General features: G+C 41.4%; 2 protein-coding genes and 2 long non-coding RNA genes across 4 annotated transcripts; 1 reads left to right on the top strand and 3 right to left on the bottom strand.

The window, feature by feature from the left end:
• Nucleotides 1–2,743: 2,743 nt before the first annotated feature.
• LOC117547225 (G2/M phase-specific E3 ubiquitin-protein ligase-like) lies at nt 2,744–4,280 on the bottom strand. The gene is made up of 3 exons (XM_034217794.1): nt 4,205–4,280; nt 3,177–3,391; nt 2,744–3,036 (listed from the first exon to the last, which is right to left on the bottom strand). The coding sequence occupies exons 1-3, from the start codon at nt 4,243–4,245 to the stop codon at nt 2,777–2,779; spliced, it is 516 nt and encodes a 171-aa protein (XP_034073685.1). The 5' UTR covers nt 4,246–4,280; the 3' UTR covers nt 2,744–2,776.
• Nucleotides 4,281–4,862: 582 nt separating this feature from the next.
• LOC117547245 lies at nt 4,863–14,425 on the bottom strand. The gene is made up of 5 exons (XM_034217833.1): nt 14,295–14,425; nt 6,193–6,408; nt 5,885–6,020; nt 5,401–5,780; nt 4,863–5,202 (listed from the first exon to the last, which is right to left on the bottom strand). The coding sequence occupies exons 1-5, from the start codon at nt 14,423–14,425 to the stop codon at nt 4,863–4,865; spliced, it is 1,203 nt and encodes a 400-aa protein (XP_034073724.1).
• A 3,582-nt stretch (nt 14,426–18,007) lies between these two features.
• LOC117547220 lies at nt 18,008–18,674 on the top strand. The gene is made up of 4 exons (XR_004569137.1): nt 18,008–18,048; nt 18,356–18,416; nt 18,516–18,549; nt 18,651–18,674. It is a non-coding gene; the product is annotated as an uncharacterized LOC117547220 (long non-coding RNA).
• A 238-nt stretch (nt 18,675–18,912) lies between these two features.
• Nucleotides 18,913–20,222, bottom strand: LOC117547246. The gene is made up of 3 exons (XR_004569146.1): nt 20,107–20,222; nt 19,894–19,999; nt 18,913–19,540 (listed from the first exon to the last, which is right to left on the bottom strand). It is a non-coding gene; the product is annotated as an uncharacterized LOC117547246 (long non-coding RNA).
• Nucleotides 20,223–24,277: the final 4,055 nt, after the last annotated feature.

Here is a 24,277-nt window from a genome sequence, read left to right as displayed (position 1 = left end):
TAGCTGTAGATTTTATTGCTCCACCGCTTACTTCTCTTTTTAACCTCTCCCTTAGCACAAATACAATTCCTAAAGTATGGAAGTCTGCTTATGTCTTGCCTTTACTGAAAGGAGGGGAGGCAACTATTTTAAATAACTATAGGCCAATCTCGAAATTGTCAGTTCTGGCTAAAGTGCTTGAACGACTAGTGAGTGAGCAAGTAAAGGACTTTTTATGTATAAATGATATCCTGTCGAAACATCAGTCGGGCTTCAGGAAAAAACATAGCACCATCACTGCCACAATGAAAGTTGTAAATGACATCACTAGTTTTTTAGATAATAAGCAGAGTTGTGCAGCTCTGTTTATTGATCTCTCTAAAGCGTTTGACACCGTTGATCATCGCATTTTAAAACAGAGGCTACTCAGCATTGGCTTGTCCAGCCTTGCAGTGGGGTGGTTTGTGAACTACCTCTCTGAAAGGTCCCAATGTCCCCACTTTGATGGGCTCACTTCTGAGTGGTTGAGCATTTCTAATGGTGTACCTCAGGGTTCTGTTCTAGGTCCATTTTTATTCTCTATTTATATTAATAGCTTGGGTGATAATGTGGAGGAAGCTACCTTACATTTTTATGCGGATGATACTGTGATGTATTGTGCAGGTACCTCAGTTAAGGAGGCTGTTGTTAAATTACAGACTGTTTTTAACACTGTTCAGGCTCAGCTCTCAGCGCTTAAGCTTCTTTTAAATGTGGATAAAACCAAGTTAATGCTCTTTTCAAAAGCTAAAAAGTCACCAGAGCCTGTTTTAGATATTGTAACCATGCAAGGAAAAAAACTTGAAGTGGTAACCTCTTACAAATACCTTGGTATCTGGCTTGATGACTGTCTTTCTTTTAAACTGCATGTAAATAACCTGCTTAAAAAACTGAGGGTTAGGCTAGGTTTTTTTTATAGAAACAAGTCCTGTTTCTCTCTTGAGGCCAGGAAAAGGCTAGTCACTGTGACCTTTTTACCTGTGCTGGACTATGGTGATCTATTTTATATGAATGCGCCGGCCAATTACCTCACCAAGATAGATGCCGCCTATCATAGTGCACTAAGGTTTGTGACAGACTGTAAGACTTTGACTCATCATTGTACCCTGTATACAAGGGCAGGGTTGCTTTCACTTACTGTACGGCGGCTAAATCACTGGTATCTTTTTATTTATAAAGCAATGTTAGGGAAACTTCCGTCTTACATCTGTTCCCTGATCTCACAGCGTATTGTAAATGGCTACTGTCTGAGATCTAAAGCTGTGGTTGTATTACATGTGCCAACTGCTAGGACTGTAGGAAATACAGCTTTTAGATGCGCAGCGCCGCTAGCATGGAACAGTCTACAAAAGGAATGGAAGCTAAGCAGTTTGATTCCATTTCATGTTTTTAAAGCTAGGATAGACGCTATACAATCAGAAAATATTGGTGTCTGTAAATACTACTAGTATACAAACTGTAGTATCATATAATGTCCTTTGTTTTCTGTCATGTTTGTATTAATGTTTGGAACTAATTGAAGCAGGTCACCATTGTAAAAGAGGTCTATGATCTCAATGGGTTTTATCTGTATAAATAAAGGTTTTGAATTGAATTGAATTGAATCATTTGTTTTGTCTACATTATATTTGTATGCCTAGAATTAGAACAGCAACAATAGAGTTCATCAATCAGTGGAACCACCATGGACTCTCCACACAGGGGGGTCGTACTCCACTACAGCTCTGGCATGCAGGTATAATTAACTATATGGGACAGGGAAATACAGCTGTGGATCACATTTTTGACAACAATGACTATTATGGGATAAATGAAGATGGACCTTTACCTGAAATACAGACAAATAATAATGTTATAATCCCTGCTATAGCTACTGTTAATGAAACTAGCTCAAGCAATACAGCAACAGTTTGATCCACTACATGATGATGGAAACTTAGGCATCAATTTATTTTCTTCTCTTTTGCTTTTTGTCCAGCAACACAGTACATAAGAGCAATTTTACAGAAGTCTGAACAAACAAGTGTATCAGTAGGCAGGAACAGCAGAGACCTACAAAATTGCACATGGACAGTGCAAAGTGTTTTTTGTAGTAGGGCCTATTAAGTTATCAACATGACTTATAAGGCCTTGAACAGTTCACACAGAAGATGTGGGACATATAACATTTCAAATAGATACAATTAAAATGTGCTCTCTAAGAGGTTTAGGGCCAAATGGGAACTATTTTGATTTCTGACCAAAAGTGAGCATTTCAGAATTTTGAGTTTAAAGTCAGAATTCTAAGGCGTCTAGGGGGCGCTAGGTGGAACAGTTGATTTTTGACCCAACAGAGACCAACCATGAGGAAAATCCATGGGACAAAAGTGGACTAAAGAAACAATAAAGAAAGGGTTATTTTTGTTTTTACATTGGCGATTAGTATTTTACATTTAATTAAAAGTGTCTTAATAATAGTTCACTTTTCTCCTGTGGATTGTCCTCTTGTTTGATCTCTCTCCATCGGGTCGAAAATCAACTGTTCCACTTAGCGCCCCATAGAGGCTTGGAGTACTTCTGTTGTGGTTTTCTTTAGCATTTGTTTTCTGACATCTTATAACAAAAAAAACAAAAAATGACAACATTAAAATACAATGTTGGTTGTTTTCCAATGAGATTATGTCACATTAACAGTGATACAACAACTTCCTTGGTTAATAACAAAGACAATGAAAACACTGTATTTTTTGTGTAACAACAATATTTTGTCTTGGACAATTTAAGCTCTGCCAAAGCCATGTGTATTGGCAAAGGCAAAGTCCAGTTTTGCCTTGAACACAGAGTATGAGCTGTGCAACGGCAGCTTGAGACAGTTTATGCATGTATTTGCAAGAGGGAGGTTTGACACAGCAGAGTCTCCATACTCCTCCTCGTGCAGGAAATCAATAGATGGCATAGGTTGGAAGCCAATTGGTGGGATCACTGTCGCTCCCGTGGCAAAGGCAAGGATTTGCTCAAGTTTGGAAGGACCCTCTTGATCTTAAAAAAATTAAAGCAAGATGTGTTTTTATGGCTGAAATGATTGTATTGAAAAGTACAAGTTCTAGAGGAGACAACATGGATCTATGTCAATAAACATTTCAACTTGTCATGTACTTTTTACAAACCAGAGCTCTTACCTTCCGCATCAATTAGGTAGTCTCTCCAGTAGGGAACCACCATCTCCTCTGCTCTCCTCTTGTTGCTGCCTTGCGCAGATAGATGGATGGGGAACAAATCCTCCATTATCTCAGCAGTCAGTGCAGATTGCTGATGGCAGAATAGAGGGCGGAAGCTGTCTGGGCTCTTCTGGAGCTTTCCCAAAACTCCAAGGGTTTTAAGCCCCTCTTGGAACCTTTTTAATCGAAGAAAGACATATTTATTTCAGTGATGAGCACTCTCAATTCATAAAATGAAGGCTCTGACAGAAAACCAACATTCTGGGTTAAAAAGTTTGACTGAATGTTTGCACGCTGCACTTTAGACCAGGCAAGCAAAAAAAATACTAGGTAATTTCTAAATACTTTTTCCTTTTAACCTTTGTCAAATTATACCCCAGTATACGGTATTACAGCCGGGTAATATGTATTACTACGCTTATTTTTACTAGCTCAACTTGTCGCTTGTTGTTTTAGTTTCACACTTAACACAACATTTTAGAAGATTACATTGAACCAGGAGTCGGCAACCTGCAGTTAGCGTTTAGTATTTACGCTCCACATAACTGGAACAAACTGCCAGAAAACTGCAGGTCCACTGCAACTCTCACTTCTTTTAAATCAAAGCTGAAGACTTTTCTATTTGCCACTGCCTTTTATTTAATCCAATGTTTTTATCTTACACTGCACTATAACTTTTATTCTTGTATTTTGAACAAAGTTAATTCCATTTAGGCTTGTTTTCTTTCAGGTTTTTATGACTGTTTTTAAAGGATTTCTTTAACGTAAATGTATGTTTTTCTGTTGCACTACATCTTGTAATGCTTTTAATTTGTTCTTTTGTAAAGCACTTTGAATTGCCTTGTGTTTAAATGTGCTATATAAATAAACTTGCCTTGCTAATATTTGTAATTGTTCTGATATAGACAATTACCGTATTAACCGCCCAACCCTAAGATAGACTTTCGTTTGAGAGAAAGCGAAAGAAAGAAAGAGAGAAACGGAAATACCTTTGGAATGGGGCTTCAACCCGGTGCACAACTTGAAACATGAGGATATCATGGACAAGCTGTTCCTTCTCCTGAACCCTTTTCAGCGGACGAAGACACCCTGCATTGGCCAAATAATCCTGCATCTGTTGAGTTGCAGCAATGAGGTCCTCATATTTTGAACTCTCGGACACCTGAAATAAAATGGTAGTATTAAAAAGCTACTAAAAACAAATAAAACGTAATGGTTAATAAATGGTTCTAAATGGTACATCTTGAATTTGCTTTAGTTCAGCATACAGGAGCATAGTTTTACATTTCAAAGACTGAATTTGTTAATATGATAAGTTTTGAATAGCTGTGTTATGAGAAAAACCAACCCTTTTCACTTGATTGTAGATGTCTGTGTCTGCAATGTCCTTCAACACTGGCTTGGCTGTATGGCTGCCTGCAGCCAAGCAGTCAAATAGTGTTGTAGAGAGGAAACTAGGTGGTGAGCCTCCATGGACAAGACTGAAAGCAATAGCTCTTCCAGCAAGGAAATAGCGGTCCTCTCTGTGTGCTGTAAAGGCAGTATGTGGTTGAAAAGATCTGAATAGCTCAGATAGCAACAATGACTTTTGTTATTGACCATAGTCAGTAGAATTTGAAATGTTATTTGAATTTACTGACTACACTTCTACAGTGGACAAACATTACCTGGAATATCAAGTGCCAGATTCTGACTATATTCTGACCCCTCAAACATGGAGCACATCATCAGAGCTTCCATCAGAAGGCGTAGGAACTCCCTCCTTGGTCCTCCCAAATCCACTGCCTCCTCATTCCGTCCAAGATCATCGGAAAATTTGATGTTCATGGTGGCATTGGGGTCGTACGTGGCCCGATTGAAGCTCCGGAAGGCACCATCCAACACTGCCGAGCGGTTGATGTTGAATTTACAGCGACTATTTGCCGAGATTTTATCAGCCAACTCTGAGAGGATCTCCTGAACAGAGGCATGTTCAGTTGCCTGGGCTCTGAAAAAAACAGAAAAATTACCAGAAATGGCACTTCGTTATCTATTGTTTTACTGAAGGGACAATTTAACTTTTACATGTTTTGCATTACAATAAGATTCACTATATAAAATGTTTTAATGAACATGCAGTTGTATGTGTGTTATAGTTTTTTTGATATTTTGGTTATGTCTATAACTATATGAAATGATAACTTACTGTTCAGTTTGAAGGCTAGCTTGTATTGCACGATTTAAATCCTCATCATCCGACGATAAATCAGAGACATCTCTCATTAAGGTCACATATGAAGAGTAGTCAGATGTGGGGGCAATGGTCGAGCTGGAAGCCGTGACACTGGTAGTCACTGGAACGACAGAAGAGCTGAAGCTGGAGTTGGTGGTGTGAGGCAGAGAGCTTGTCGTGTGAAGATAGCTGTTGAGTGGCAGGCTGGAGGTAGCGGTTTCATCAAGAATTAAACCATCGCTGTGGCCCTCTTCGCTGCTATCTTCCCTGGGATGAGTTGCCCTTGACTTTGACCTTGTGCTGGGACCCTCCTGGATAGCACAGGACTGATCCTCAGTATCACTGTTGTAACCCTTATCAAGAGAAAAACAATTATATTTGGATTACAATGATATTAGGTCAATAAAAAAATGTAAACAAATGAGATCCAGGATCTAAAAAACAAGGGTAAACTTACAAGAATAGCAACTGATGGTTTTACATACAAGGCTTTTGACCTGAAGACCTTGTGAATCATGTGACCATCAAACTCTTGACCTTCTTTAAGTTTAGGTGTCACAAGTTTATTTCCACAGGCCATTAGAAACTGCAAGCTGAAGAGTTGACAGATAATAAGCATTACATGATTAATAAAACATTAACAGACACAGCATGCATGAATGATAGTTACAAAGAATGACTCATCACATAGCTGTTCCAAGACCAGAGTAACCACATCAAAAACGTCTTTACACATATTTTTCATATTGGGCAAATTAAGCCTACCTCACATCCTCAGGAATTCTGGGCTTGAACTCATCCCGGATCTGTCGGAATAGGGTCAACTGGTTCCATGATTTATGGAACTCAAAAGCACTGAGTATGTGACCATTTGCATGCAAGAACTGTTTGGACTTTTGCTTGCACACAAACTCCCATGTTGGGTCAGGGAGTAGAATTACATCCTTGTTGAAATGGTCATGGTACTCCACAGAAGTGGGCCTGAAAAATAATAGCCAAACAGTTAAACATTTAACACACTATGACACAATGCAATTTAATGACAATGTAATTTTTCCTTAATTCTCTCAAAACGTCAAGTAACAATAAGACCTTAACAACATGCTATAGCAACCTAATTTCATCTTCTTGTGGTAGGTTAGGACTATATAATAGTAAACTACAAACTGCACGAAGCTGGTTCAAACTATTGCAGTGACTGTTGGATTAACTAGTAAGGCTCTGAATCATTTGTGTGCTACGCGCAATCTCAGGCATGAATAATAGTTTGGGATGAAAAAGGTGAGAAGTAAAAACCGACACCCACTAGATGGGTTCCAGGTGATTTTACTCTAGGGCTGGTGACAAGCTAACATAATTACAAGGCTGTGCAAAATGCCCTGAAGTAACATCAGTCTCAGCCATTGCTTTTGTTGAATTATGAAATGTAATATATGAATTCTGTTTATTTAATACTCTTATACTAATCACTTCCTGTATTCCCGTGATAAAAGGGACATGCTCAATAAAACGTGTCACTTCCGTTTGAAGCACAGCTGATGGTGTATGTGTGTATTTATTCCTCTGTCACGTTAACTATGTTCACAGTATTCCTGCCCTAAGATCATGGCATCGCTAACAGGTTATGGGCCCAGGAGGGACCATGGAAGTCGGTGGAACCGTTTGTGTTTCGACGGAGATGAGAAGAACTACGAGTTATGGGAGACAAAGTTTTTGGGTCATCTGCGACTGCTAGGATTGAAGGCTGCCATCCTAGAGGAGCCAGGTGAAGAGGATGAGGCTGATGATCAGAAAAACGAAGAAGCCTATGCGGAATTGATCCAGGTACTGGACGATAAAAGCCTTTCACTGATCATGAGAGAAGCAGCGGACAACGGAAGAAAAGCGTTACAAATATTGAGGGACCACTACGCTGGGAAAGGGAAACCACGGGTGATCAGCCTCTACACTGAACTAACGTCGCTGCAGAAAGCCGCTAATGAGAGCGTCCAGTGCTGGAATTGGGCCGGTACTCACCGGTACGCAGTACCGGCACTTCTGGTTCTGACCCATGGAGTACCGGCACTTCTTGCTCAGTACCGGCATGCTGGCGGTACTCCGGTACTCATGCACCGTGCCAGTACTCAACACTCTCCCGCCGTTCTTATTATACATCCATATATATATATACAGCCGCCCGGTACTCAGTAGATGCGTCATGAGGTGCCGAACGGACATTCTCATCGCTCTAACCGCTGGAGTTTCACAGCGGCTGTCAGCTGTTTACTCCTGTCATTCAAACAGAACGTGCTGGAGAGTGGGCGGGGCTTATCTTATCCATGTAAATACTGTGGTGGAAACGACTATGTCAAAATTAACCTATTTGACCGTGATTTAATAGTAATACACGTTTCAAAATAATAATAATAATAATGCCGAAATAACAACATACTGAAAACTGTTAGTAAAACCATGTTTTAATGCTTTACAATTTACATACCTAGATGCACGTGTGTTGTGTTTATGCAGTGCAACTCCCACCCAGTGGGTGGCTATGTAGAGTGATAGAACAGAGCAGGCACGCCCCCGAGAGAAGGAAAGCAAGTCACGTCACAAATTAGCATTTCTAAAATGTTAGCGTGGATTAATAAAAGTGCAAAAAGACAGCGGTTGTCGCCGGAAGAAACTTCAAATACAGAGAATGCTGTGCCTGTGTTGGAAATTGTGTCTGATGGGGAGCTTTCTTTGGTTGATCCTCCTGCTCCAAGTTCTAGTGCATTAGCATTAGCACTAGCTCCGCCGCCTCCTCCAGAGCCTCTAACGTTAGCTGCTGCTGGCGCAACTGCCACCACCAACACCGGGCAAAGCATGCACCTGACTGCTGGACAACGGACCAGGTGCAATATTTTTGCAAGACCAATGCATGGCTCCTTCTTAAAGATAAGAAGCTAGGATGTCGGATATGCAGAGATGTCAAATCTTTGGGAATACACACTGGACAAGGACTGAAACTGTCAACTGAATGGGGTGAGTGTGCAGTGTCTCATTTCGGTGTTGACAAGGGCAAACAACAAGCTAGCCTGAGAAAAAAAATCAAAGAACATAAAGAATCACAAGCCCATGTAAAAGCTGCTGACATCCTTACATCTGCTTCACGTGAAACTATTCAACATCAAGTGCAGTCTATGCATAAATCTGAATTAGACACCACTATCAGAGTTTTTCGAACGGCATATAAAATTGGCAAACATAGCCGGCCATTCACAGACATGCCAATTGATTTGAATGTACAGAAACTGAATGGGCTGAACGTGGGCAGGGTTTTGCACTCCAATAAAACCTGTGGCGAAATCATCGACCACATAGCTCATGAGCTGAAGAAAAAAATGGCAAAAGACATTACAGAAAACCAAAGAAAACTTTGTGTTTTGGTCGATGAATCTACCACTATTAGTGGTAAAACGGTGCTTGTTGTGTGTCTACGCTCAGCATTAGCTGATGCTGAGCCCGAAACGTTTTTTTGGGAGCTGATCGAGTTGGATGGAACAACGGCTGATGACATCACAAAGGCGTTAATGGAGTGTCTTGGAAGAGATTTTAACGAGGACTTTTTAGGTCAGTGTTTCGTTTCTTTTGCATGTGATGGGGCTTCAGTCATGCTAGGGAAGAGAACAGGCGTTGCTACCCAGTTGTGTAGTAAATTCCCAAGCCTGTTTGTGTGGCACTGCTCCAATCATCGTCTAGAGCTGGCAGTTGGGGATGTGGTCAAGGAGGTCTCAGGGCTCAATCATTTCCAGATCTTTTTTGACAAACTCTATTCCTTGTTCCATGCCTCCCCCAAAAATCAGAGGCAGTTAGCGCAGTGTGCGCAAGCAGTCGGACAGCGTCTCCTGGTGATAGGGCGTGTTTTGTCCATCCGCTGGGTGGCTTCAAGTGAAAGGAGCGTCAGAGCAGTCTGGGAAAACTACCGAGTGCTTCATGATCACTTCACAAATGCTGCAAACGACACGAGCAGGGATTCCAGAGACAGAGCAAAGTACAAGGGCCTGGATGATGTGCTCACATCTGCAACGTTTGTCAGCAATCTGGGACTGATGTACGATGCGCTCACAGAGCTCAGCGACCTCTCTCGGCAACTCCAAAAAAGAGAGATGACAATGCCTACAGCAGATAGGCTCTTAACTCGAGAAATACGAGTTTTTGAATCCATGGTCACCATGCCTGGCCCACACATGACTATAGTTCATACAGCTCTAGCTGAGAAGTCCTTCAAGGGTGTTGCCCTGCGTGAGAATGGCAGGCTTGTACAGATTCATGCAGGTCAGTTTTTCCGCAGTATGGTAGAGAATCTGAGACACAGAATGACTTCCACAACCTCCTCTCATGTCAGCACAAGAGAAATCCCATTACATGGCCGGGAGGCCCGGGACAATCAGCTAATCCAGGACATGAAAGTTATCCATCCTGGAAGTTGGCCTGAAGAGGAGTTAGACGTACAGTATGGGGACGTAGAGGTGCTACGTTTGTGCGAAGTGCTGAAAGTGGACAGAAGAGAGACTGTTCAGGGCTTTCGCGAATACAAGGAAACCAGGGCATCCCGTACACCTGCTGCCATGGAGCCTCTACTGAAAGCAGTCCGAACCATCGCTGTCTCCACTAGTGAGTGTGAGCGGGCATTCAGCTGCATGAACGATATCCTTACTGCAAAAAGGAATGCTCTCTCTGTCAGCCGACTGTCCAGCCTGGTTTTCATTAAATGTAATGGACCATCACTAGGACAGTTCAATCCGGAACAGTATGTGAGGTCCTGGCTGGCAAAGGGAAGGAGAAGTGCTGATGAAAGAGCCTGTCCAGCTCCAGCCCCTGATACTGATGTCCCCAAGGCCTTCTGGAGCCTTTTCTAACAATGTGAAGTATATTGCAAAGCAGCTCACCCAGTGAGAAGACTTTTGGCATAATGTGCCGATTTGTACAGATCCTGGAGATAGAAGGACTTCAGACCAACCAGGGAGTTATCTGATCAGCTTGGTGTTCAATGTAACTCTTTACCATGGCTCAGACTTTGTTACTTGCAGTTACAGTTTCTCATTTTAGATTGTGCAAATTTTGCATTTATTTTTTACATGTTCTTTGTTCATGCTCTTTATCATTTTTCTGAGTTGGAAAGTTAGATTGCATCATAGTTTACTTTATACATATTTGTATTCTTCAGTGGTGAAGTATATTGCAAAGCAGCTCAGCCATGTGAGAAGACTTTTGGCACTTTTTCGTTTTTCGTTTTCTGAGTTGGAAAGTTAGATTGCATTCAAAATGTACAGAAATACTTAATTTTGTTAAAGCTTTTTATAAAAAATGCTTCTGACCAGAGCTTTGTTTCCTTGTCATTAATGTTGAACACCACCAGAGGGGCTCTCACCTGAAAGGTCTCTGCTTCATGTGTCTTCAGCAGAAGATCTAGACTTTGATTGCTATATTTTCAGTTAATATTGACCTTACTGAGCTTTAGCCATATCCGCTGCCTATCTTAAAAAATGTTAAGTACAGTGAACCTTTCTAAAATATACAGTAGTAAAGAGACAAACCCACCAGCATTATAGTAGCCAAATTCTTGTTTGTGGGCTGTATATATAAAATTGACTTGAAAAAGTTGCTGATTTTAGAGTACTGGCACCTTTTTCATTCCAATTCAAGCACTGAGCGTCACTGACTATATTATTCGTGCCGAAACGGCAATTACAGCACTGAGAAATGCTGAAGAGACTCTTAGCGAAGGGCTGCTGATAGCCATGATTTTAAAGGGACTGCCAATCTGTTTTAGGCCGTTTGCCATCCACATTACACAAGGGGATGAGAAGCTAACTTTTGGTGAGTTCAAAACAAAGTTGAGGAGCTATGAAAGCACAGAAAAATACAATGCCAACTTGAGTGAGGAATCTGATAATATTATGAAAGCGAGTGGCTGGGTGAAGTGGAGAGATGGCCCCAATATCACCTGCTACAACTGCGGTCAGAAAGGACACCGGGCTCGTGAGTGTCGAAGTGCGAGCAGCAAAGACCAGAGACAGTGGTGCAGTTTTTGAAAAAATTCCACACATATAGTTGCAAACTGCAGACGCAAAGAGAGAGACAATGCTAAACAAGCAACTGACGTTGAGGACCACTCATTTGTTTTTAAAGTACGTGACAGTCCAGTAACCGGAGTTACACATAAAGGGCTGATGGTCGACACCGGAGCAACGTCACACATAATAACGAACATCGACAAGTTTAAAAGGTTCGATGAGACTTTTCAACCGAAAGACCACTTTGTTGAATTGGCTGACGGGACAAGAACAAGTGGTGTCGCTTTGAAGAAAGGAGAGGCGGAGGTCTGCCTGCAAGACACGGAGGGACGACGAGTGACAGCGATGCTGAAGGACGCGCTCTATATACCGTCCTATCCACAAGACATTTTCTCTGTTAAAGCAGCGACAGCCAACGGAGCATCAGTGAACTTTCGTCAGGGTTGTAACCAGCTGATTCACTAGAGAGGTAAAATATTTAACATCAAGGTAGACTTTATTTTTTAAACACTGTGGACTGTGAAGCTGAGGACGATGCATGTTATGGATGTTATGACATTCAAACATGGCATGAAATACTTGGTCACTGTAACTATGATGATGTGTCACAACTGGAAAAAGTCACTGAGGGGATGAAAATTAAGGGTGGGATTGATAAATCTAACCTTAACTGTGAAGTGTGTACTCAAGGTAAATTTGCTCAGAGTAGGAACAGACAACCAGATGCAAGAGCTAAAGCAGCGCTCAATCTTGTGCACACTGATTTAGCAGGTCCCATTGAGCCAGAGGCTAAGGAGGGATTCAGATACACATTGGCTTTTACAGATGACTTTTCAGGGGCAGTATTTGTGTATTTCCTAAAAGCTAAAAGTGATACTTTCAAAGCCACAGAAAAATTCATTGCTGATGTCGCACCTTATGATAAAATCAAATGTATAAGGTCTGATAACGGTACAGAATTCACCGGGACAAACTTTCAATCGCTCCTTAGACAACATGCAATACGACATGAAACTTCAGCACCTTACTCACCCCATCAAAATGGGACAGCTGAGAGAAACTGGAGAACACTTTTTGAAATGGCAAGATGCATGCTTCTTGAGAGCAATTTACCAAAGAAGCTATGGACATATGCCGTCATGACTGCAGCTGTAAAACGTAACAGATGTTACAACAGACGTGTAGGACAGACACCTTATTATATGCTGACAGGACGTAAGCCGAACCTCTCGAAAATGAATATATTTGGATCTGTATGCTATGCATACAAGCAGGAAAAGAAAAAGTTAGACTCGAGGTGTGAGAAGGGTATTTTTGTAGGGTATGATAAAAACAGCCCAGCATACCTAGTCTACAACCCAGACACTGGTAGTGTTCGAAAACACAGGCAAGTGAAGTTTGTCACAAAAAGTATAGTCGAGCGACATACACAGACTGATTTTGAGGCAAGTGATGATGATTTTTATGAGAAAAGGTTTGTATCCACCAAGCCAGAAACCCAGGGGACTGACTCGTGTCCAAAAGAGACACAGGAGGCTCGAACTGAGACAGATGACACAAACACTCAGACAGGAAAAGGAGCAGAAGGTCAAAATAGAAGCTATCCCCAAAGAGAAAGGAGGAGACCTCAGTATTTACAGGACTATGAATGTAAAGTACAGTGTGACGACCAGAAGTATGTAAATATTGACTACTGCTACAGAGTAATGTGTAATGTACCAAACACCTTTAAAGAGGCCATGAATTCAGCAGAGTCAAAACTCTGGACTGATGCTATGCAGGAGGAAATTAATTCTCTTAAGGAAAATGACACATTCACATTGACCACACTACCAAAGGGCACAATTAATCAGGAGCTATGTTTTAAACAACAAGATGAAAAACTGAAACTTGTTGCATACTGTGATGCGGATTGGGCAACAGACCAAAATGACAGACGGAGTATAACAGGGTACTGTTTTAGTCTAACTAGCAATGGGCCTGTTATTTCTTGGAGATCAAAGAAACAGCAAACAGTAGCTTTGTCGACATGTGAGGCAGAGTACATGGCACTGGCTGCCACAGCACAAGAGAGTGTGTATCTTGTGCAGCTAATAGAGAGCATGGATAGTGAGGGTCAATATACTCCTGTGAAAATCTTTGAAGATAACCAGGGTGCAATTGCTCTATCCAAGAACCCAGTATGTCGTCAACGATGTAAACATCTGGATGTCAAGTATCATTTTGTTCGAACTGTACTGAGTGATAACATGATAACCATTGACTATTGCCCTACAGCTGATATGGTTGCTGATATTTTCACTAAGCCTGCAACAAAGGTAAAAAGTGAGACATTTGTAAAGTATTTGTTTGGAATGTAAATAACCCCAGAAGTTTCAAACACTGTGTTATTGTGCAGGTGTATAAGGTGTTTACATTTGAATTCATGTTGAGAAATTGTGCAGTATAAGAGTAAGTGGGGGTGTTGAATTATGAAATGTAATATATGAATTCTGTTTATTTAATACTCTTATACTAATCACTTCCTGTATTCCCGTGATAAAAGGGACATGCGCAATAAAACGTGTCACTTCCGTTTGAAGCACATCTGATGGTGTATGTGTGTATTTATTCCTCTGTCACGTTAACTATGTTCACGGTATTCCTGCCCTAAGATCATGGCATCGCTAACAGCTTTTATTTGTATTTTGAAATAATTGAAGTCAATGGCGAGAGAAGGGTTAACTTTTAATGATTAAAATCATCACTGCTATTGGGCCCTAACGTGTGTTTACTAACACCGGTTACTCCTATAAACAAATAAACACTTAACCATATACATCTTACCTCCTCCTCCTGCTTCCAGAGGCCCACGAGTTGAAATGTTGCTCTTTGACGAGTTGATGGGGGCTGCTGTGGCCTTGAACTGCTCGGTTGTGTAGAGTTGGCCTGGCGAAAAAGAGTGGCGATCTCTCCATCTACCGAGGAGAGGTTACTCCTGGCGGGGGACGTAGACTGCTGCGCAGATGTTAATATGCTCGTTATTAACGCTGCTGCCTGATTGAGACGATCCGTGTGGTTAGCTTCCATTTTTCCACCAGGCATCAACACAACAAAAACGTCCGAGTAGCAGCCTGGAGCTAATGAAGCTAACGGGGCTAACAAAGAGACCACTAGCAGATGACTTCCGTTACATTAGAATGACTTCCGTTACAGCAAGAATGACTTCCGTTACAGCAAGAATCCCCTCACACACACATAGGTGAAACACATGCACATTCCCTACTGAGAACCTTTCAGTAAAATGTTTTTCAGGAGTGTGTGTGTGAGGTTAATTTTCAGTAGTGTGTGTGTGAGGTGTTCAGTAGTGATTGTGAGAGGATTTCAGTAGTGTGTGTGTGAGGCTTAATTTTCAGTAGTGTGTGTGTGAGGTGTTCAGTAGTGAATGTGAGAGGATTTCAGTAGTGTGTGTGTGAGGTGTTCAGTAGTGAATGTGAGAGGATTTCAGTAGTGTGTGTGCAAGGCCAGATGTTTTCAGTAGTGTGTGTGAGGTGTTCAGTAGTGAGTGTGAGAGGATTTCAGTAGTGTGTGTGCAAGGCCAGATGTTTTCAGTAGTGTGTGTGCGAGGTGAGTTTGAATGTTGGCCTACACGGCCCTTCATATTCCAACGCTTCTGCCCATTCACTTTGAATGGGGTGACGTCACTTTTAGCCGAACTGCATTTTGGGAAGCGACGTGGAGCGTTGCTGGCGTCAAAAGTTGAGCAATGTTCAACTTTTGACGCCTCGACGGAGGCGTCAGCCAATGAAATCCCGTTTATGCAAATCTGCCAGTACAAGCACTAGCCAATCAAACCGCGTGTATGCTGGGAGAGACTACGCAGGTCATTTCCTCATATTCAAAAAAATGGAGGGAAAATTCATTATAGCGGTAGTGAATCACCCGGTGCTGTATGATCAGTCTCTGTTGATCTACCGGGATACAAACCGGAGGAGCGAGGCATGGAGGGAGGTGGCAGAGACAGTGGGTGAATCTGGTAGGTTTTCGCCTGTTTGGGGATTTTATATCCAGTTTACTTCGTTTTAACATTGCTATTGCTTTGTATGTCGGGGGCGGGAGATTCAGGTGATTGGTTGTTGGTCGCGTTGCTCGCAAAAAATCCCCAAGCTTCAGATACGCCCACCTCCAAGCGTCAACGCACGCTGCTGTGTGAACGCTCCGATGTGAGGGCATGGGCTTGAGCATGATATAATTATGTTATCTATCAAATTCGCTAACCTGTCTGTCTTTAAATTCTTTAAACAGCTCTGGATGCCGGTCGGCGAGGTGCTTAGCCAAGTTTGATGTGTTGGCTCCCTTGGTTTGCAGGGATCTAAAACATTTCTCACAGACAGGCCTCGTGGTGTCCGTAGGCTTGCCCTCACTGTCAGAGATATTGCTCAAATACTTCCAAATTTCGCTTCTGGCGTCTTTTTTGTCAACAAGCCGAGGCGCAGCGGCAGTTGCACTCCCACTTGCAGCCATGCTTCTCATTTTCTCAAATACTCTGGCAGCTAGCGCGTGGCCGCGTGCACGAGAGAGGGGAGGGACTTAGAACGTGCTTGAGAGGGGAGGGACTGCAGGCACGGCTGCAGGGAGTGGAAGCAGAGCGCTGAACACACACGGCTCTTATTAAAACGGCGCTTTCTCACCGGAGTACTTTTCCCCGTCATTCTTAAAGTACCGATACTAATGAAACGGAGGAATCGTACCATTTTTAAAGGCAGGGTATTATGGGCTCAGAACAGTCTCATAATACACACATACACACAGAAGGATTCACACTTGTATTTCATGATCCGCAAAAGGATTCACACTTGTATTTCCGGATCCACACTTGTGTTTTTCAATGCACACACAAATGTATTCCGTTTCATATAAATGTAAATAAAATCCAAATACAGAAAAAGTTTTACATGTGTATTTTTGATCCTCACATATTGCACATACTGCAACACAAACAGCTTTCTGTGCACGGATCGCTGTGCATTCGTGTGTGGGTTTTTTTAGACTCCCCTGACGGTCAGCCGATTCGTACTTGTAATTATTTCTATCTATAGCCAATCAGATGTCTCCTCAATTCTAAGCCAATCACATGAGCGCGCTCCCACGAGGGTAGATTTCTTGCGTTCATGACGTAGCGCTTCATGTACGCATTTTGCGCAGTCCGGAGTTGACAGCTCCATGGAGCCTGCCTGCAGGCGCTAATCTCAGGACACCCTCCACTCTCAGTACAGCGCCACTTTCCGAACAGGAAATGCACGCAAATACAAGCCTTTATATTATTAAGGTACAGCGCCACTTTCCAAACCATTGATGAATGCTTGTGTACACAAAAACGGCAGGAAAAACCGTTTTAAATGTGTGTTTCCTGTATGGCGATTGCGAATACAGCTGCTTTATTTATGTCTGTATGAAGTTGTTGTGAGTGTGGAGGGAGCAGCTACAGGTTAGCTTAGCCTAATCGATCAGTGCACTACGAAGCCAGTGCTAGACAGTGACCTCGGGGGGGGAGCCCCGCCGGTCATTATCGGCCGATATTCACTCTTAATAGTTTGATCGGTGCTCTCTATAAAGGCCGATCAGAGAGCTGGATCTGATCGATTTGGACATAAACGCGAGTGAAGTATAACCGGACGCAAGAGATAGATCAGATCAGCTGCTGAGTCTGATGGAGACACGCTGCTCTGCATGATCACCTGATGCTCCGCCCTCTGTTTAGCGAGCTGACCGGACTGCGCAAAATGCGTATATGAAGTAATCTTACCCTCGTGGGGGCGCGCTCATGTGATTGGCTTAGAATGAAGGAGACATCTGATTGGCTATAGATAGAAAAAATTACAAGTACGAATCGGCTGACCGTCAGGGGAGTCTCATAAAACCATGCATAAAACCCACACACGAATGCAAAGCGATCCGTGCACAGAAAGCTGTTTGTGTTTGCAGGTTCAGGGGATTTAAACGGAAAACAAATATGTGAGGATCAAAAATACATATGTAAAACTTTTTTCTGTATTTGGATTTTATTTACATGTATATGAAACGGAATACATTTGTGTGTGCATTGAAAAACACAAGTATGGATCCGGAAATACAAGTTTGAATGCTTCTGTGTGCATGTGTGTATTATGAGACTGTTCTGAGCCCATAGTTACGGTGGCCGGCAGGTGCAAACGCGGAACAACGGCCAAAAACAAATACATTAGCAGGAAACAGCTGCAAATCCTGAAATGAAAAACAAACAAATCCTGAAAACAAATACAACCAAAAAACGCTGCATTTACAGAAATGATGCAAACTAAATACAACACACAAACCCCGAAAACAAACGCAACAAAAAAACGCTGCAAATACCAAAACGACATGCAAAGTCCAAAGCACATACAAATCCCAAAACACATACAAAAAAAGTGGAACCGGAAGTGTTCCAGGCCTCTAGGGGGCGCGCTACGTGGAACAGATTGATGTCTGACCAGACATAGAGGGAACGAACAAGAGTGCTGCAAATTGAAGCCGGAGGGAACGAAGTTGATCGAAGTGGAAAAAGACGATATATAAAAAGGTAAGTTTTGTTTTGATACAAAGAGCGTCATATTTACCCAGCTAGCGTTAGCTTGTTTGGTGAAAGAGCTTGCAAGTCAAGAGACAGCACTGTCTGTGCACCTAAATGTAACTCTTGACATCATATAGATATATTATAGGTGCAGAGAGGAGTTGGTTTATTGTGCTTCAATGTAAATCCTAATGTGAGAGTTAAAGAACGGTCAACAATATAATGTACCTTGGTCAGTTTGGATTTATCGTGGCATTTATTCTTAATTAAAGTGAATTTATTTTATTTCAGTCAGTCATTTGTGTGTTGTATGCAGGTGTGGGACATTCCAAATGTTCCAAAAGTGAGCACTCCACGAATGGACAACAGTTTGCAGGGTAAAATAAAACATTGTCAACATATTATTTTGTGCCACAAGAAGCAGAATGTTTTAACAGTACAGTAGTTTGAATATATTTGTTGTTAACCTTTATCAGACCTCTCAGGCACCCACAACCAGCGTCTGATCGGGTAAGACTAATTACAAATGTAATTATACCATGTAGGTTTGAATTTGTGAACATGAAATCAATAAATACCTTTGTGTGCACTTATTTCCTGGGTAAAAATAGGATGGAGCACCAACCCCATTCCAGGAAAAGGTCCAGTCTGCCCCGGGTCAGAACCACTTCTATAGGTAAACGAGGTTGACAGTTGCATCGTGACACAGTTGTTTGCTGTGTATCTTTATTTTACATTTGTTTGTTTGTATAGCCTCCAATCACAGTGGGTAACATTGCCAGGAAGCAGCAACAATTATACTTTTATACATTTCCAAATGACACCCACAACATCTGACATCTTAATGAAGACAATACAAAAAACACCCACAAATATTTTTCAAAGATCAGATATTTTTTGTTGCATCCATTTCAAATGTTTACAAGGATTGTGCAGGAGTATGACAAAAGTGCTGTTGTCAGTTTAGAACCCAATGTATTGAAAAAACAGGAAGAGGATCGACATCCTTTTGTAAATATGACTGTCATGCATATATTAGGTATTTGAAAGTAATTATTCAACTGTCTTCTCACTGCAGCAACTACACAACTGTGTATGCACTTATCATTATTGATAGCCAGTCTGAGCCAGAAGACACAATGGAGCAAAGGTATTAATTGTTACTATTACCACTTAATTTTTCTATTCTATTCTGTAAATCTTATTACTAGCTTCATCATTTAATATTACAATACATCACTTTGTCTTTCCCAGCACAGAATACCTGACTGCGGCACACATTGTTGCAGAACTCTCTGCAAAAATAACAAATACATCTTGCAGCAGGTTCAATATTAATAGAGCCAGTGTGTGCGATGGAGCAATCCGCGGCTTCAAAGGTGCCTCATTCGATCCCTCTCATGAGATGTCAGTTAAGTTCACTGATGATGAGGGACACACTGAGGATGGAGGGGACAATGGTGGTCCCAAGCGTGAGTTCCTGACCCTCCTTATGGAATGCCTGAGAATGAAGAAAACATCACGTCAGCAACTGTTTGTGCCCCATGGCGGTGTGACTTTCCCAGCCGCTCACTGTCTCAAAATCTGATTCTAAATGTATAATGTTCTCTATAAAGATAGAACTAATACACAATTATGAATGTATAATATAAGCTGTTTTGTGTATTTAATCATGCATTGGTCTACAATTTAATGATGGCTTCTACATATTTCACATAAACAGACAATGAAAAAATGTGTCCTTCATGCTGATAACTAGTGTATGCATCTGCCAATTAGTATTCTAAACAGAGTAGTGTGTTGAATCCTTATTTCTTGCATTTGAAACAGATACAATAAAAAAAGTGAACTTACTGTTGTGTTCAACTTCTGCCAAAAACTGTACATGTTTGCCACAGGAGCCACAGAACACTTGAACTGTCCCCAGATGCTGGCCACAGAAAGGACAAAACATGGCGGCCTGAAAAGACATACATTGATGTAGTAAATCCATTTAATCAAGTTAATCAAAAACACATAGTCTAAATAGTGGTTAGCTAAATAAATAGAAAGATACATCATGTTTACCGTTGAATCTGTGTTCTCTCTCTCCTTGAATGTCTCTATATTTGTTCTTGAGCATGTCTAATGCACACTACTCTCCTGTCATTACTTTGTCCCTCTTCACATGTTGTCACATGTTGTCACATGTTGTCACATGTTGTCACATGTTGTCATCTCTCTCTCTCTCTCTCTCTCTCTCTCTCTCTCTCTCTCTCTCTCTCTCTCTCTCTCTCTCTCTCTCTCTCTCTCTCTCTCTCTTAGCTTTATTAGCATGACCATAGTTACAGGTAATTGCTAAAGCTCTGTATAGTTGCAACATCTATACACAAATATATGCATATAAACAAACTGCTAAGAATTCAAATGTCCTTCTTCCGCGGTACTCACTATGGCCCGTGTTATTTGCCTGCACTTGATTTGTCATCTCTTTTAACAATGTTCTTCCCTCACTTTATCTTCTCTTCACGTGAAGCTCTCCTCAGCTGGTGTAGTAGTTAGGCACGCTAACGCTAGCTATATAAATATGACGCTCTATGTATAAAAACAAAACTTACCTTCTTATATCTTTCTCCACTTAAATGAACTTTCGTAGCGTGCCCCCTAGAGGCCTGGAGCACTTCCGGAATGTTTTTTTTGTATGTGTTTTGGGATTTGTACGTGCTTTGGACTTTGCATATCATTTTGGTATTTGCAGCGTTTTTTTGTTGCGTTTGTTTTCGGGGTTTGTGTGTTGTATTTAGTTTGCAACATTTCTGTAAATGCAGCGTTTTTCTGTTGTATTTGTTTTCAGGGTTTGTTTGTTTTTCATTTCATTATTTGCAGGTGTTTCCTGCTTATGTATGCGTTTTGGGCCGTTGTTCCGCGTTTGCACCTGCCGGCCACCGTACATAGGGTATCGCGGTACCTTTCAAGTATCGGTACACCGTGCAACACTACTTGTGTCTTGCTGAAACTGTTGCTATGAAACTATTTGGATCAGCAGTTGTGCAGAAAACAGTGAAAACCCATTCCGCCTGTAAATGCATGCAAAGACTGACTTTAAAAAAACAAGCACATCCCAAACGGGCACTGCCCTGGTGAAGATAATTGTTAGCTGCAGAATCCAGATTCTCCTAGGCAGCTTGTGATTTACTTTACTACATCCTAAATAAAACAAGCTTTACAGGCTTCACACCTTTCATGATTTCTTACTGCGATAGGAAGGAAATAATTAGTTTGTGCTTCTTGGCTGCAGCTTCTCTCTGTGTTGTGTTCAGAGTCTGGCTCCTGCTCTTCTATTTTGGTGCAGGCAGATTTTTGGGGGGGATCTGTGTCTGTGTGTGTTTGTTGTGAAAAAGATCGAGGAGGTAATATTCATGTTCATCCCCGCCTGTGCCATTAAACCCCCCTACACACACACACACACACACACACACACACACACACACACACACACACACACACACGCACACCACACACACACACACTTTTCTACCCACCCAGTAGTGTTATTTTTATAAAAAATGTTTGCAAGGGTGCCCACGCAGTCCCAATGATCAGTGGCCTTCAGACTGCTGCTTCTTCCACCTACAGTTTCATGTGGGGGCAGCAGTACTGTACAGATACCAAACCACTGTCTTTGTCTGCGTCTGATCAATATTTCAGTTGTCGACTTGGCGTTTGCAGCTTTGTCACAAATTATTACAAGGGAAGAGTCCAGGCCTTTCCTCCAAACATGTCCTCTATTATTATTATTATTATTATTATTATTATTATTATTATTATGGAAAATGGATCTCAAGCAAGTAAATCCACATTTTTTCTTGTGTTTGTGTACACGATCGGCATCTCAGCCCCTGTTTATAGGCATACATTATTAAAAGGTTGCCTCGCCTCGAAGCTCTATAGTTAAGGCAGAATGTTGTTTAACTCGTACCTGCCCATACTCCATTCATCATGCTGCACGTAAACAAGCTCTGCTGCAGCCTCCCTCAGCCTTCATGCTCAGCCAACACATCCTCACTCCCAGGTCGGCCTATGTTGACGTTATGTCAAGTTCCCTGTCGGCTTTTTCCAACGCAAGGGGGGGGGGCCTTAGCGTCCATTTTCAACGCAAGGGGGGGGCCCTTAGCGTCCATTTTCAGCTTTCCGGGATGTCCATATGCTTCTATAGACGCTCATGGAAGCACGGCATTCGTTTGTGTCGGCTGCCCTTAAAGGCAATGTGAGCGTCCATTCTCATTGGATAACGGAGAATTGTACACCCGGAAGTAAGTATTCCCCTTACTGTCGATTGATTTTACAGTGATATCTGCACTACTCATCGACTAAAAAACACCAGATTATCCTTGTTAATTACACAACATTGATTGGTTTAAATTGTGTGCAATCCTTTTGTATTTTTCCCCTTCGATTCGGAGAAACAAATGTTTTTTCTGAGTAAAGGATGGCAGAAGACACTACACTACCCAGAATCCCCAGCTATCGTTTGGACTACACCTGTTTGACAAACCCCGTGATAATCCTCAAGCTCTGTGATTGGAGAGTGTGCTCCGAGGGTTACGCAGAGTCTCGAACAGCACTTGAAATGGGATGGAACCACGCAGACTGTCCAAAACTGGATTTGAAAGGGTCCACCGCGTTCCCCCTCCCCCACCCTGTCCCCAGAACTACAAATGCTGGCTATTCTGTTTCGCAACATGTTCTGTATCTATGGCACGTCTCTACTGGGAGTTGTAGTTTTAAAAGACGTTTTCGTATTTCCCATAATAAGAAGTTGCCAGTATTAAACTGTGTACATCCCTGGAGGTTTAGGGGATAGGAAACACTCACATTTAAAACATATAATTAATAAATGGGTGAAAATTGCTTGTGCCCATAATGGGCAGCATTAATATATATATACACACATGCCAGCTAAGGTCAGAAGAGCTTTATTTAACAGCTGGTCTTATGTTTGTGACCCCTGTTGTTAATTGATAACATTACATTACATTAATTGATAAGCCTGAAACATGCACTTGTTAAGGTTCAGAGGCACATTTTGCAAATATGGCAGTATAGATCGATCAGCTTAAGATAAGATATACTTTATTGATCTCAAGTTGGAACATTTGCGTTACATCAGCATGTGTAACAGTTAAATATGCAGTGGTGTTTATTTGTAAATAATTTAGTATAATCACACAAATTCTGTATTTTATATTCAACAATTCTGTGTTCTTTATTTATTGATTGTTCAATACCTGACAAGGTCGGAGATGAAATATCTACATACATCTTATAAGAGTATAATACATTATGTATAATATCAGTTAAAAGAAGTGCTTCAACATAGTTAACATTGCTGGAGGTACGCACAAATATTGATAGATGTCTTGTAATGCACTATTGAGGAACCTGCGACCCAAGTTTTTCATTCAATGCATAACTACACCATAGTTGTGTAGGCCTATATGATATGTCAATAAACCTTAGAAAATCTTGAAATCTTGAAAGGGATGTGCAAAATAGTCATTATATACAGTCTTTAATGGACTATTAGTAGAGAATAACGAGTAATTAATATTTTTTATAGGGATCCTGATTCCTATTAATATCTAATGATAAAAATAATGAAATTCAATAACATGCTTTAACCACTAGGTGTCCCTTTATATCAGCTGTGCACCTTTATGGTGTAAATACAGCCTATCTACCAATTGGATCAAATATAAAAGTCAGCCGAATTAGTGTTGATACTGCAAGGAGACGTATTGTGTGAAAAGAAATGTAAGATGTTGTTTAATGGCTGATATATTTATGATCCACGTCACGTTTTCAGTTCCTCTTGTTTGTCTAGAAGTCTTCTTATCAGGGCTCTATAAATACAGAACTACGGCAGATATGTAATATTTAATGCAGCCGAACCGTGTATTACAATGCCGTTATGTGATGACTTTCAAAGAGAAAAGCAAGCACACTCGGAATAAAGTATTATTTTATTTTTTTTAAATGTTTTCGGTCTGTTTCCGTTATTTGTTCATGACGATGTGCTGTGAGATGTGAGACTGGAATTGCACAGGGGAAAATAACACTGCGGTCAACTCAGCCGTCTCTCGCATTTGCTTGGTCAAATGAGCAGTGCTTCATTTTTGAGTGCGCGATTAATAGCGTCTTTACGGTAATCGCCGAGAAGTGGCGCTGACGATAGTAAAAGTGCTTATGCTATATTTGT

This window comes from Gymnodraco acuticeps, unplaced genomic scaffold (assembly GCF_902827175.1).
Source record: "Gymnodraco acuticeps unplaced genomic scaffold, fGymAcu1.1, whole genome shotgun sequence".
NCBI classification, from domain to species: domain Eukaryota; kingdom Metazoa; phylum Chordata; class Actinopteri; order Perciformes; family Bathydraconidae; genus Gymnodraco; species Gymnodraco acuticeps.
This window is presented reverse-complemented; position numbering and strand designations above follow the sequence as displayed.